General features: G+C 40.4%; 1 protein-coding gene across 1 annotated transcript; it reads right to left on the bottom strand.

Moving 5' to 3' along the window:
* Positions 1-1,004: 1,004 nt before the first annotated feature.
* Positions 1,005-13,425, bottom strand: LOC310862541 (prostacyclin synthase-like). Its single transcript, XM_083770490.1, has 10 exons — positions 13,303-13,425; positions 11,479-11,602; positions 10,580-10,755; positions 9,998-10,141; positions 9,344-9,471; positions 8,275-8,462; positions 3,042-3,195; positions 2,756-2,937; positions 2,029-2,180; positions 1,005-1,536 (listed from the first exon to the last, which is right to left on the bottom strand). The coding sequence occupies exons 1-10, from the start codon at positions 13,380-13,382 to the stop codon at positions 1,383-1,385; spliced, it is 1,482 nt and encodes a 493-aa protein (XP_083626616.1). The 5' UTR covers positions 13,383-13,425; the 3' UTR covers positions 1,005-1,382.
* Positions 13,426-15,152: the final 1,727 nt, after the last annotated feature.

Below are 15,152 nucleotides of genomic sequence, written 5' to 3' on the forward strand. Positions count from 1 at the left end.
GGGTGGCATTTTATGGCTATAGTCTTGCACCTTTATAGTAGCATCATTTTAACAGGTGATAGTTACTCTGAAACAAATGCAGGTCTATTGCACAGATTTGCTGTCCCCAATAATGTCTCGATCCATGCAGCGGTCAACACATAGCAATCTGAGAACCTGTAGTCAAAGAAATAATGGAAAAACAGCTCCCTCTTTTCAGTCAACAGTCTGAGACTATAAAGCACAAGGTGCTGGAGAGAATGTGTAGTGAACAGTTGTTTTCCAAACAACATATAAATCTACAACTCTGCAGGAGACATATATTAGTATACAGATGATATTGTTTAATATGGCAAACCAATCGACAGCCCAAATAGTTGATTATGCACGGGCCACGGGGCAGCCTCGTGACGTCACTGGCGGCAACGTATAGAAGTGAACGGGAAGGAAATAAAGTATATATACACGCGGATTGTCGGAGAATCTAGTGTCATATGAGCGCATTTTCAGTGCGCCAATCCGTGGTATTTCGCCGTCTTTAAGTGAGACCGGGTTGCACAGCCAGTTCCTTCAATACACGCTTTAAAGGGATTTCTGAGCTCAATTGCATCCAAAAAACCTGAACTTTTAACATTCAGTATAGATTTTCTGTGGTCTGGGGTTTTCAGAGCAAGTGCTCTGCTGTGATGTCCCAGCCTGCAAATCCCATAATGTCAATGGGATTTGCCAGCAGATGTCACTGTTTTGCCTGTTTTCATTGCAGCTCAAGGCTTCCAAACCCCAGAGAAAACTCCAAAACACACAGAAAATCCACTGAATGTTCAAAGTTCAGGTTTTTTGGGTGTAATTGAGGTCATAAAACCTAAAATAAAAACGAAAAATAAATGAAAAGTAATGTCATGAAACCTTTAATACAGTATAATCTCTTTATTTATGCATCACAGCATGTTTTTTTTTACAAAGTAAATAAAAAATAAATATATTTTAAAATACATTCCATCGCTGTCGCCTAATCTGTATAAAAGTATAAACCCCTTACATATATTGTTTTTAATTAAATATGTACAGTCAATGAAAAGCTCTCAGTGTACTGATATGCACCATATACTCATTAGTGACATAATGTTAAAAATATGATAATTAATTGTAAGGCACACAGGTGTACACAGTCACTAATGGCACAAAGATCTTCTCTCATCTTATTGTATAACTCCATGTGTGTTTACCTCAAGGATATTGACAACATTATGTACACAAAATAGTATTTAAATATATATAAATAAACACAATTCAGTGTATAATACAGTTAAAGAAATACAAAAATTCAAAAATCCATATCAACAGCTTATAAACATTTTGCAATGTGCAATAATAACATGTATAAGGCACTGTATACATGTGAATTAATGTGAGAATTTGGGTCTGTATCGGATGAACAGGTCTCCTTCTGGCTGCATCATTCCAAAGCCATAGCGACTGGCGTTCACTTCGGGCATCTGTGCATGTGATGGCTCACACAGCTCCACATCGTAACCAGAACACACCATGAACACGAACCTGAAGACACACACAGGAAAGGAACAAGTACTTTTAAAAAGAGCTGTGCTGTATGTTGAAGCAAATAAGTCATCCGCTCTGTATATAGTCTCGCGTTGCCAGACTGTTGCCTCTTGTAAATTTTCAAATGCTTCCGACATACAGTCTGGAGAACGGAAGCTCTGTGCATGAGCAAGCGATAAAGCGGAAGTGAAGCCTCCTCCCCACTTCCGTTCCGTCTTTACAGTCGCGCAAATGTATCTAATCTAATCTATGCAGATCTAAGCATATATAGCTTGCTGCTTAGCCGAAATGGCAGCTTCCTTGCTCGGATTTCGGGACGTGTATATAGTTCCAGAATCTATATAGCATTCGGAGATTGTGGAATAGTTGGCGAGACTATCCATTCTGCAGCAGTAATCTTAAATTATTAGTTAAACTTATCAAAAGATTTCCTCGTAATGGTAGTTCTATGTGTTGTTGCACCATCCCTGGGTCAAGAATACTACTCACTGTCTGATGGTGTTGATGGCGAACTGCTTCCCCACACAGCCATTGGTCCCCGCGCCCCATGGCATGGTGTAATATTTCAGGTACCTCCCTCTTTTATAGAAGTCTCTCTTCGGTGATCCGTCTTCATTCAGGAAGCGGTCATACTTGTACTTCTGTGAGTGGGGGGGGGGGAGAAAAGAAATACGTGTTTTTAGGCAGCAAACTTTACAACACGACAAACAACACTCAAATGTTAGCATTCACTTATTGTAGGAAAAAGCTTTCGCACACCTAGAAATCAGGTGTATGCACAGACAGGTGCGTAGGCCAGTGGACATCAATGAAAGGAATTGCCTTATTAAAAGAAAAAACTCTTGTACCGAGCCGATACACAGTGTGTGGGTGTATTTTCATATAGCATTCACTTATTAAAATCCTCTATACTTTGAATTTGCTGGCTGGTGCCCATGGTGGCATATTTAAACTTAATTGCTGCTGGAGGACAGACTTGTATAATAATGAAGTTACTTCCTTCCCACGCCTATTAGATATGTTTCTGTTCCCAGCTAATCCTGCGGTCGTTCCCTGATCCAGGGTCAGTTTAGTGTAGGCGTGATTCCTTACACAAACAACCACATGCAGAGACAATACTTCTCTATAATAAAGGCTGCTTCAAACATGTCACTAACAGCATTACCTCTAGTGGAATAACAAGCCATTTATTACTTTCATAGGAAGGAACGCAAACCTGTGGCTCGTGGTAAATCTCTGAGTCCATTTGAGGGCTGAGGAAAGGAAACAACATCACCCTGTCTCCCTTCCTTAGCAGGTATTCCCGTCCATCTGCCATGTGCAAGGTCTTGTCCTGCACTACCTCTCTGGTGATAAAGGGGGCAGCGGTGAGTCTCAGTGCCTCTTCCAATGCACTATCTGGGGAAGGGGAAATGTGTAAATTAAAATGGATACATAGATACATTGATAAATTAGTCATTCTATATCACATCCTTCACACGAACAGGGGTTACAAAGCTCACCAAACACAGGGGTGTGTGCATCTCCGTCCAACGATGCACTCTGCGACGTGTCCTTTTTGGAGCATCTGCTGAATTCTGACTTCACAGCTGTCATGGCGTCGTGGTTCGTCAACAGGTAGCCCAGGAGCCAAAACGCAGCAGGACCGACATTACCCTGGAAACACATGGAGACGGAACGTGAGGGCAATGCTACGTTACACTTACATTACCCTGGAAACACATGGAGACGGAACGTGAGGGCAATGCTACGTTACACTCATGCTCTGTCTGAGGCACGGTAAGCAGTCGGTAGCAATGTCGATTCCCGCTACGGATGCCATGGGCGTGTTCTCTCTTCCGCGTCATCAGTGCCCATACCCTAGGTGGGGCACGTTCTCCCCGTGTCCCCTAGGGTAGGTACCCTGACTACCTCATAAAAAACATGCAGTAATCCTGGTCTCTATACTGCCTCCCCCTGGCAAGCCACTGGTTGGAATAATGTCTTCCTTCCACACACTACGTCCAACCGGGGAAACTCCCCCCGTCCCCCGTCAGGTGAAAAGAAGCATATAGCAGAAACAAGCATGAGGCCGGTCCGTTGCTCTCCCCAGGTTGGGAGAGGGAGTGTAGCGCCCAGGATTACAATAGACAATTGACAGTGGGTGAAAAAAATGGTGGGATCTTAAAAAACAAACAAAAACAACGTCACATGCCAATTAGCCGATCTTACACTCGAACATCGGCGATGCATACCGTATGCCATATGCATTGTGAGCTTGTCGATCAGCAATTTTTGTTGAGCATTACACTATGCTACTCCTTCCTTTCACTCTCACCTCTCACTTTGTATTACTGACTGACAGCAAAGCACATCATCGTGTCTTATCGGTTTGCTAACAGGTCACACAAAAGGCAATCCTCTACTTAGGTTCAATTAAATAACAAAGCCCGATTAATTATTGAGTCCAATGGCACTTGATGAGGGAAAACAGAAGGGTTTCCTTTTTCACGCTTCTGTGATGTATAAGCTCTGCTCTGGATGTTCTCAGAGACTAAGTGTAGTGCAGTAATGGTTTACTTAAAAAGGAAAACCATTTGGAAAGCCTCAGAGGACCTGATGTGGAATGTTAGGTTGCGTGCTACTGTAGGCTAGCCTCAGTTGAGACAAGTGTGGAACTCTTTACTACACGCCTGCCTGGCTGGTACTCATCAAAATATAAAACTGTGACCACTGTGGAAATGTCAAAAGTGAAGACATTATCACAAAACCTCAGATGACAATGGTCTGAAAAGATGGCTATAGAAGTTATAATGCATCATGCAGTGAGTGGCAAATCAAGTGGCAATGCAATCAGATAGGACTTTTCTGTTTGGATGTATGGGCTGTGTGTGTCAAGTAAAATAACGTGTGTAATTCCAACGTGTGTAGTCATCTATCAAGTCCATTAATAATTAGTTTGTCTAAATTCCTGTCTCCAATAATTATTCATCATGAATCAATGACAAGCATGTTAATATTTTCTGCACCTTTTTGACCACAGAAAGACTAAACTTGAGAGTTTTAAGATCATTTTGTGAGTAACAATTGAAAGTTAAAACAGAGTCTGCAATGGTCAGGTGACAGTTGAGTTCAATTAAGCCTTCATGCCTTCAATATCTTATTATTCATTAAGTCTGTTAACATGACTTGTATCAGCGCCATTGACTGAAGACAAATTAATGCAAGGCCAACAGCACACTCTTGTGGTCCAAAGAAGTGCTGCACATAGAATTGTGGACAAGATCTTATCCTATAACATAATTATTTTCATGGTCATAACATGGGACCTGCTTAAATTCTACACATTATTCAAACGTATATGTTATGGCATGAATCTGATCAAAAGAAGAAAAACAGCAGAGAGTAAGTGTTTTTAACACTGGTGCGTTTTTCCGGGCGATGTTATCTCACAGGATGTGAGATTGTCATCTCTCTGCTGGGTGGCAGTTAGTTGCTGTTATCAGTTTCCACTGATAACAGCAATATTGTCATGTCTCTGCTGGGTGGCAGTTAGTTGCTGTTATCAGTTTCCACTGATAACAGCAATATTCAACCTGAACTGAACAGAAACCACATCCATAATCACATAGATAGGCCTCATGTTCATAACATGGGACCTGCTTAAATTCTACTGAAACGCATTATTCAACCACATTATTTTATAGTAACAGAATAATTATGTGATGGCGTGAATCTGATCAAAACTGAAAAAAGAGTAAGAAAAGAGAAAATGCAACACACACAACAAAAGAACTTTAGACCAACACATAATACTAATATTCCTGTGATGTGTACCTGGATCCTCCTCTGTAGCCCCACGTAACATATTAGTGTTGGTCTGAATGTTGTTTTTTCAAAAGTGTTTCCTTGAAACCACAGGATGTTTTGCCAGTCATCTCTCTGCTGCTTTCTTTCTTTCTCACAAGTAGGCGATCACAGTTTCCACTGGTAACAGAAACCAAACCACAGAATGTTTCGTCCTTTAAAATATGCATATGTGCAGGCTGCAATAGACTGCACAGAAGTGTCACCTCACTTCTGTGCCCTAGGGATTTTGGTCCCTTAATTGGTTCAAAATCTCCTTTTAATACTACAGTATACACATGTATTTGTAAGTTGTCCTGCATGGTTTTTAACAACCAAACAGGCTGCAGCAAGAAACTGAAAACCAGATTTACAAACATCAACATTCATTCGGACGACGTTACAGACAAGCTGTATGTGGCTAATCGCTTAAACATAATACAACCATAACCACAAGACTGGTTAACAAACTATTTGGTGTAAAGCACATCCATGCATTTTGAAATCTGGGTGCAAAGAAAATTTGGAGACAATTGAGCACTCTGCAACAAAACAAGGCTATTGGGCAATATCCCCGCCAAATTTCTCAGAGACTCCAATCATTGCCCACATAATAAACCTCCATCAAACAAGATTTAAAAACAGTGAGAGTAACCCGTCTGTAGAAACAAAAAAAGGAAGTAAATTAGACCCGACAACTAGATAGATAGAGAGCTCCACAAATTACGTTCAACACAGATTTGGCACAAAGGGGTTAAATTAGCTCTATGCCACCAAAATGTGGAACGCCTTACCAACATTCATACAAAGTGTGAATTCCTACACTCCTTAAAAACCGCTCTAAAAGAGTACAGACAGGTGGCTGCAATTCCTGTAAAAGATCCAAGCCTATCACTCCCCCCCCCCCAACTGTACCTATTCTTCTTGTTGATTAGTACTCGTTTCAGTCGTTTGTATGATGTTTTTGTTAATGTTACATTCACTGTCTGTCACTCACTAAATGTACTCAGGACCCCAATGGAAACAAGCCATAGTGCTTTCTTGGGTTCAATCCGTTTAGCATTGTATTAAACTGCACTCTTCAGTGCCTTTCATGGAAAGATGAATTTTAAATATTGGATTTGGAACATGGTATGTAGATTGATAGATACAGAACCACAGGCGGAAGGGGTAGATCCCAGCAAGACAAATGACGTCATGATGACGTTATTGATCTTTACATGATGATCTTTATGTCATTTCCAGGACGTCTTCACCAGTTAAAATAATATAGCATATTCTGGGCTAGATCTGACTAACTTATGATATGATTTAAGTTTATCTGGCCTCGATCAGACTCTCTCTGATTCATCCAGGGACGTCCGTCTTAGTGGGCAGAATGTATGTTGGTTGAAATCAGGTGATATTCTGGGCCAGGTTGGACTAGTCTTGGTTTGACTTGATCTGGCCCCAATAGAGACGTCACTAATTCGTCCAGGTCCTGACCGTGCTTGCTGGGATATTACAGTAAATTGTAAATGTGTAAATGTGACTATTCTTGAATAAGTTCTGGTACAAAAACAAAATTATGTCCCAAAAGCATTCGGTTCATCTCAAAGCTTCCTGTCATTCTGTATGCCGTTACGTTACCCCTCCAGGCAGTGAATAAAATACATTTCTGATCAGAATGCTTAAAAATGCTTATGCAGAAAATAGGATTTTCAATATGAAGATTTTCACATTTGCATAAATGTAAATGTACAGTTTATAATACACCCTGCTCAATACTTTTGTTCGCTTTGGTACTGGCATGTTTGTGATGATTGTGTTCAATGAGTTCCCAGATGCATGGCTAAATTAATTTACTTTAATCAAATGTGACCTATTCATGAAGAGCATGGTACTGCATAGTAGTGGTGTGGCCACTGAGTTGCTTCATTATAACTGTGCATAAGGCTGGAAGGAAATGAGTTAACTTCTAGGAAATGAAGGCATGGCAGAGTGCACAGATTATATACCCTGAGGAAACAGGGTATATATACATGCCACTAGCAATTATCCTACACTTCTGAAAGGTTGGCCACTCTTTGCAACAGAAATTTAATTTGTTTTCAATGCCATTACATGGGACATTTAACCAACACATTCAAAGACAGAAGCCTACTCATATAATTTCAAATGGCTATTGAAAACACCTGGAGATGAATGGTTCATTTTAAAGAGAGTATAAATATGAACCCAATATACTCACAAAAGTTATTCTACAAAATACAAAAAATAAATTCACATGCATGTCCTATATAGCCAAAGCCCACTCTATATTGTAGCCAAAGCCTATATTGTACAATACCCCAAAGGGCTTGTACAATGACCCAAATCCTGCATGTTCAGACAAGCCTGCAATATAAGGACACATTGAAATGCCCTTGGCTTTTACTACTGGAATGCATTGTATTATAGTGGTGGATGTGTACCTTGTTACTATAAACGTCAACACCAAATTATATTCCATCCTCTTTCTGAACGAAAGATCTAAGTAGACAGTAATAAGTAATACGTTATAAGTTATCGTGGTTTGTATGTTGACCTGTCCTTGTGGTCTTGCATATGTGGGGCAAGAAAAACATCCTCTTAGAATATGTTTTGCATTCTCATAAAGTCTGATATAGTCTCAGATACTCGCTGACCGCAGTGGACCCCTAATTTTAAACTGAAATGTCTGCAAAACCAGCTTCGGCCACCATTAACAGTAAACACCGGAGTTGTTGAACTAAGCAACGGATCAAAGTAGAATTCTTTCTAAATGATTGTTTGTGTTTTCTAGTATTAATTTGGACAGGTGCCGAGCCCATTCTCGCGGAGCCTTAATCGTCCTCATGGAAAATACAGGTTTTGTGAACGTAGGCTCCTCCTCTAACAGCGATGACTCACCAGCGTGGCCCACAGTTGCAGCAGGGCGGCCTTTCTCTGCATCTCCTCATCAGCTCCTTCCTCCTCCAGGAGCTGTCTGTAGTCATGCAGCCAGGGGCTGCTGGAGCCCCAGGTCCCACTCGTCAACCCCGCTGACGCCAATAACTCGCAGAGTCGAGTGCGCACACTATGGGCTCTCCTCTTCTCGTCTGACGACACAGACACAGACAGACAAACACACAACAAGCGCCAAAATATGGCACACGCGGACACATTGAGTCAACGGTAATACAATAAACAGATGACATCAATTGGATCTCATTTGACATATCATGACTAAAATGGATAGATATACAGATCATAATGAAACGTGCGAGTAAGAGGTGTGATAGCATTACATAAATATAAACACATGTAGGATTACATGAGGTATCAACAAATGTGCTTTGTCACAAGTGACAATATGGCATGGCATGGGTGGAGCAGATGCTATCAGAAAGAGGAACACTCATTCAGTAGAACACAGCGCTGCCCGGAAATATTGGTGTATGAAATAGGAGAAGAAAGCCAAAAGAAAATCACACCCGTATGAAGTGAGGAGTGCTCTTATCATCATACATCATCATGACGTAACATGTCGATTTGCTCTTCCACATAATGACGTACATTCTCCATTCAATGGGAATTCCATGTTTGTGTAAGCCGAAAATCTCCACTAATAGCTGAATATGGGAGGGGCTAGCTTCCCTCAAAAAACAAACAAAGAAAGTGCACAGGATACAATGCGTTTAAAACTAACCATGGCAACCAGGAAACAAATCTAAATAAACTTCCACTGATGATGTCACCACACAATGACAAAATGTCTACACAGTGAATGATGTGATCGGTGACATTGCACTCGGCCTCTAGCCAATTACGGTCATGATGATGAACTCAATGAACACAACATCACTTGATTCACTTTGACACTTGGCACTGTCTGTGACTCATAGTTTGTCAACATTGCTAAATCAGTGCTATGCAAGAGAGAATACCCCTAGCCGCCTACACTCTGTAATACTAGACTAGGCTTTTTGTGCACAGTTACCTGCTTTAAGCGTTCTCCTTGCCAGCTTTGTCAAGAGGGCGTCAAACTTGCGGTACTCCTGATAGACTTCTGAAGGGTCTGCGGGGTTGTTGCTCTGCTCTCCGCCAAACAGTGTGAGGTACCCTGCCCTGAAGAGAAAGAAGAGGTGGAATTATGTGGGGGTGGAGAAAAAGACGCTGAAAAAGTGGTTTAATGGACACAGAATGATGAATGGTGAGGATGTCCCTCTAGCAGGATTTACAAGCCCCCCATTTAGAAAGCCATCCCACGTAAACAGCCACTTCAAGTCAATAGGTAGTTTCCTCTGGCCCACCCAACTTGCAGTATTTCCCCCAAAAGAGGATGTCACGATTTATAATAAACGCTGCAGTCACACTCCAGTCCAGATGTCACCTCAACACGTTTGCACTCTAAACAATGCCTCACATCATAACAAAACAAAAAAGCTATAGCCACCAAAAGAAGGTGGGGGTTTAAATGAGATCGGTGAGATAATATTTATTTGAAGCGTTATGTCACGCATACATTTCTTCCTGCAGTGTTTACAAAAAGAGGATCGTGTGTAAATTGTTGTTGTAAATTGTTTAGCTAAGGCACTTTGACGTGAACCCTCGTGACGTGCATGGTTCAGGGTGCGGGGGAGGTCTTCCATACCTAAAGAGTAAGCTGTAACAGAAGCTGAATAGGCCGTCCACATTCCAGTCTGTCTGGTTCTGAGGCGTACTGGCTTTCAGCAGCGCCTGTAGATGTCTATGCATGGTGCCATAAAGTCGGGATGAGTTTGCCCCCTGGAAGTGCCTAAAGACAGAAAAAGATGAAAGAGTATACAAACGTTACAAGAGTTGGGTAATAATTGCAATAGCATACATTTCATGACACTGAACGATGGTGATTGTGAAATACATCGTATTGTAGTCAATGTGCATTGTGTGCAACCCGCTGACTCACTGCAGAAGCATTGCCTTTCTCCCTTTTCTTACATGCTTGCTTCATAGCAAAACCTGCAGATACGATCTAGTACAGAGGTGGGCCGACATTGTGTGGAGAACAACTGTTTAATAGCAGGACCAGCACTGCCCTACATTTAATCAGAGAACGGGCCATGTTTAGGCTATCGGGTTCACTGTCACACAAAGAATACCCTGTATTCAAAGTGTTCAGATCCAAGGAAATTGTGAAGCGTATGAATTTCCCGCATTACGTGTTCAGAAGTGATACAATGGCTTTAGGACATACTGTTTCATCATGGCTTTTTCTTTGGCCGGGTTGTGGTGGGGGAGCTGCAAGCTGAAGACTCTATCGATGAGAACGTTCGCATAGCGCGTGAAATCCAGGGACACCACATCTTCAATCACGTTATCATAGGAGTGAGGATCCAACAGCACGGTCACATACTGCCCAGCAACACGCACCTGTAATTAATAGATACATAATTAATAATAGAATGTCAACAATACCACGGTGAAAAAGAGCAACTCGGTTGTAAAACAATGTATTGAAATTTTACATATGCATTAATTTTATTGATTCATGTATTGATTGTTTTGTAAACCACCTCAAATCATGTAATATTTATGTTTATTTTATTATTGTTAATAACAAACATACTACATTAAACATACCTCACGAGACACTGTACAGAACAACTAATGTAATATTTTAATAAATCATTATTATAATTTTATTGTTAATTGGCGGCATGGGAGGGGTGGTGGTGGTGGGAGGATGGAATTTGTGCTAGTTAAAGCATTTACCCAGTTGTAAAGGCTGCTTTGAAAACGTTTATTGATGTTTAGAACTGCTCCACTACAATTAACTGCATTTCTGACATCTTCTAATCTACATCCATTAACCCAAATGACTTCTAAATCAGTAGTTCTCACACCTTCAAGATTTTTCAAGAACGTTACAATATAGCCAATGTACAATCTCGCTTTTTTGATCAAGTTAAGAGGCAATAAATTATATAGGAAACAAAGTCATTGTATTTCAGCATCACCATTGACTGAACAGATGTCTACTGTAAACAGTTGCTAAACCATGCCCTATAAGCCTAAACACTCTTAAGCCTCAGCCTACATGGTCATTAATTACAGTTTATTTAAGTGTCAAATAAGATATTATTAAGTTCTCACCGTGAAAATGTCGCCATGCTTCATCCTCATTCGATTTAAGAACTTGGCAGCATCTTTTCCAAATTCAAGCGCATGACCCAACCATGGAATGAGTCCTTTGTCTAACGGTGGGTCACTCTTACACCTATAAAAGAAACGTACACAAATAAAGTAATTTGGTTGAAGTACAGAGGCATATCATTTTTCTTTATTTAACCAAACCGAGAGTATGCTATTCATCATCATGCTATGGCAAATAGACCTACATACGTTCTACGTGCATGCAGTTCTACAGGTCTAGACAAATCAGCAACCCAGCTGTCTTAATCTGAATTCTCACCCATGTGCATTACATTACAAACAAAACACAATGATAGATTAATCATAAACTAATTGACTGTGAGCAAACTACTATCTAATGAATTTCACACATACCGTAAGCACTTCATAATATTGTCAAACATCACCACAGTACATATGAGGTTCCAAACATGAGAACATCTTATGCGTTTAACCTTCAAAGTTTACAATGCATCTGTATTGGTCTAGTAGCCTATAGTTGTATTACATTCCAAAAAAAGATTTTATTTGGAGTTTAAATTGATTTGGAACAGCATTCAGGTATAGAGTCAAAAGAAAATGAAATTAAACAAAGATAATAGAGAAACAATAGCTTTGGATCAAGACTATGTAGCCTATTTGCTAGATTTTTTACATTTGCCTATATCTATCATAGATACAAAAGTAAATGTGATAATCTTGATCCAAGGCTGGATAAACAAAAGCCATGTGAAACACAAGTGTGCATAAGGCCTATAGGACCCTCTTGAAAATGAGATATTTTATCTCAAGGGGTTATTCCTAATAAAGAATTTCAATGTATATATATATTCCCCCAGATAATGGTATTTTTGTGTAAAAATAAACACAGTATATCTCACTACAAAATGAATCCGGCACCCTTTTAGAATGACACTCAAGTAAAAGGATTATCTGATATTACCTGTAAACTATACTAAGGATAAAATAAAACGAAAATTCTGATATAAAAAGTAGGCTATTTACACTAAATATCTAAAGTAATAAAGAAAAAAGAAACGAAAGGGGAGCCAGACCTGCAGTCTCTGAGTTTATTCTGAATGGTACCATGAACCATCCAAAAATGTAGTTTTTCTTTTTTAATTTGAGGATGTATTGAGAATGCAGAAATGTCATTCCCTCATGATGACAGACATTTAAATCCATAAATATTCCTTCATCATTTAATTAATTTAAAAACATGTACAGCATTTATACTTCTCATGGGTGATGATGATCGTTGAATCATCTGCTTCTAGCCCTGGTCCAGTGCTTCAGAGAGAGACTCGCTGTAAGCACGTACTGGACCAGGGCTACTGCTTCAGTGCTTCTATATATGACCTTGGTAGCAATGCTGCTGAGTAGTGCTGACTATTTTGAACATGCTGACAGCATTAACTTGCAATATTTTCAAAAGCATTTGTTTCTATTGGCTTAATTGGAATGCCAATTTAACTATAGCCCGAGGTGCGCTCGATATTGGAGTAAACGTATCGAGGGATAGGCCTATTAGCCTATAGCATATTAAATGTAGGCTAAGATTTTATTGGAGTAGACTACATGAAAGTAGACAAATAAACATAGGCCTACTGTAGTGTAGACGTCTGCTACACAAGTCTAAATTAGCCTGCAGAGCGATCTACGGTAGTTTAATTTAAGTATGCTTAATTATACCTCTGGATAAATGATGTGTAATGTCCTAAGCTAAACAGTATGATCTACAGAAAGCGAAAACACTGGTCTTAATTCTAGACTTGTATCACTCACCTCGACCTAAAACAGGTCCTCTTTGCAAGAATAAAGTAGAGGAGAACAGCCTGCACAAGAAGAAACGCCGTCCAAATCATGTTGGTGTGTTTCTGCCCTGCTGCACCTCACCTGACTCCCACGGAGGCAGTCTACTGTGACTGTGCAACAAGCAGCCTGGAGTGCTGCTTTATGCACATGCTGCAGATTACGTCATGGCAGATGATGCGATCATTGCGATGGATGGCACGTGACGTAGTATCATGGCAATCTCGGAACCCTCAGTCAATATAAATAAATAAATAACTGTGAGCTCTCTCTCTCTCTGACTCTCTCTCGCTATATATAATTTAATATAAAAGTCACTTCTGCAAAAATAACATGTATTTCCTTAATACTTGCATATAGGCGAACGTTTTTTTTAATGATTACATGGTTACATTCATTTCGCAAAATCAAGGTTAGATAAAGCTCTGGTTCAGCTCTAATTATTAGAGCTGGACCAGAGCTATATAGTTATGCTGAAGGACTATTTGTGGTGGAAATTACTTGTTGGAAACATTGCATTTTTTAATGTGTGTGTGTGTGTGTGAAAATGTGCAGGTTGCTAAATTGATCATTATAACAGGTTTGTTAATTACAGTGTATTTGTTTATAGAGGCTTGAAATTAGGACCATTTATGGAAGGTGTGATAATTACAGTGTATTTGTGTCAGGACTCTCGTGAATACACATATAGGCTATTCTATCTCAACTGACAATGGGTCAAACTTAGGTCAACGAAAAATATATATATTGGAGTCTTATTTGTAACAAAAACTAAATTATAATCCTGAAACTATGTCTGTGCAGCATTATGTAGTAGGTTATGCTTTGGAAACATTTAGCCAAATATATTAGTACCCGTGTATGTACGTATTTCTTCAGTTGGCTACATTCACACAGAATTGCACATTCTCTGTCCATGTCATAGGGGTGTCAAACTCGTTTCATGTTTAGGGCCCAATGTTTAGGGCCCAAACGTGACATACACGTAGTCATAGTCGTCGATTTTCCTGTTTTTCCGGGGTTAAATGGTGCATTTATATATCCAAGGCGCTTTACATAGATTTATATTCACCCATTCACACACACATTCATACACCGATGGCAGCGGAAACCATGCAAGGCCACCAAACAGCACATCAGGAGCCATTTGGGGTTCAGTGTCTTGCTCAAGGACACTTCGACACTGACTCTGGGGGAGCCCGGGTTCGAACTGGGAACCTTGCGGTTACCATCCAGCCACTCTACCCCTGAGCCACCGCCACCATTCGTACCCGTGTATTTCATCAGTTGGCTACATTCACGTATACAGAGGCCATAAATTGCACATTCTCTGTCCATGTAATAGGGGTGTCAAACTCGTTTCATGTTTAGGGCCCAATTCCGCGAAAGGTCACTTTCTACATGTGACATACATAGTCATAGTCGTAGTCTAACTCTGACAAGTAGTATGTATGAAACTTCCGTGACTATTTTCATTATTTTTTAATTTTCCTGTTCTGCCGGGGTAAATGGTGCATTTATATAGCGCCTTTATCCAAGGCGCTTTACATAGATTTACATTCACCCATTCACACACACACACATTCATGCACCGATGGCGGCGGAAACCATGCAAGGCACCAACCAGCACATCAGGAGTCATTTGGGGTTCAGTGTCTTGCTCAAGGACACTTTGACACCAACCGTGGGGGATCCCAGGTTTCGAACTGGGAACCTTGCGGTTACCATCCAGCCACCACCGCCCCGGGGTGTACACATGGTGTCATCAATTACAACATGTTTTGGTGTGCGTCACGCTCACTGAATGATGCACTGAAAGTTCA

The sequence above is a fragment of the Protomyctophum parallelum genome, assembly GCF_964188405.1.
Source record: "Protomyctophum parallelum genome assembly, chromosome: 8".
NCBI lineage: Eukaryota > Metazoa > Chordata > Actinopteri > Myctophiformes > Myctophidae > Protomyctophum > Protomyctophum parallelum.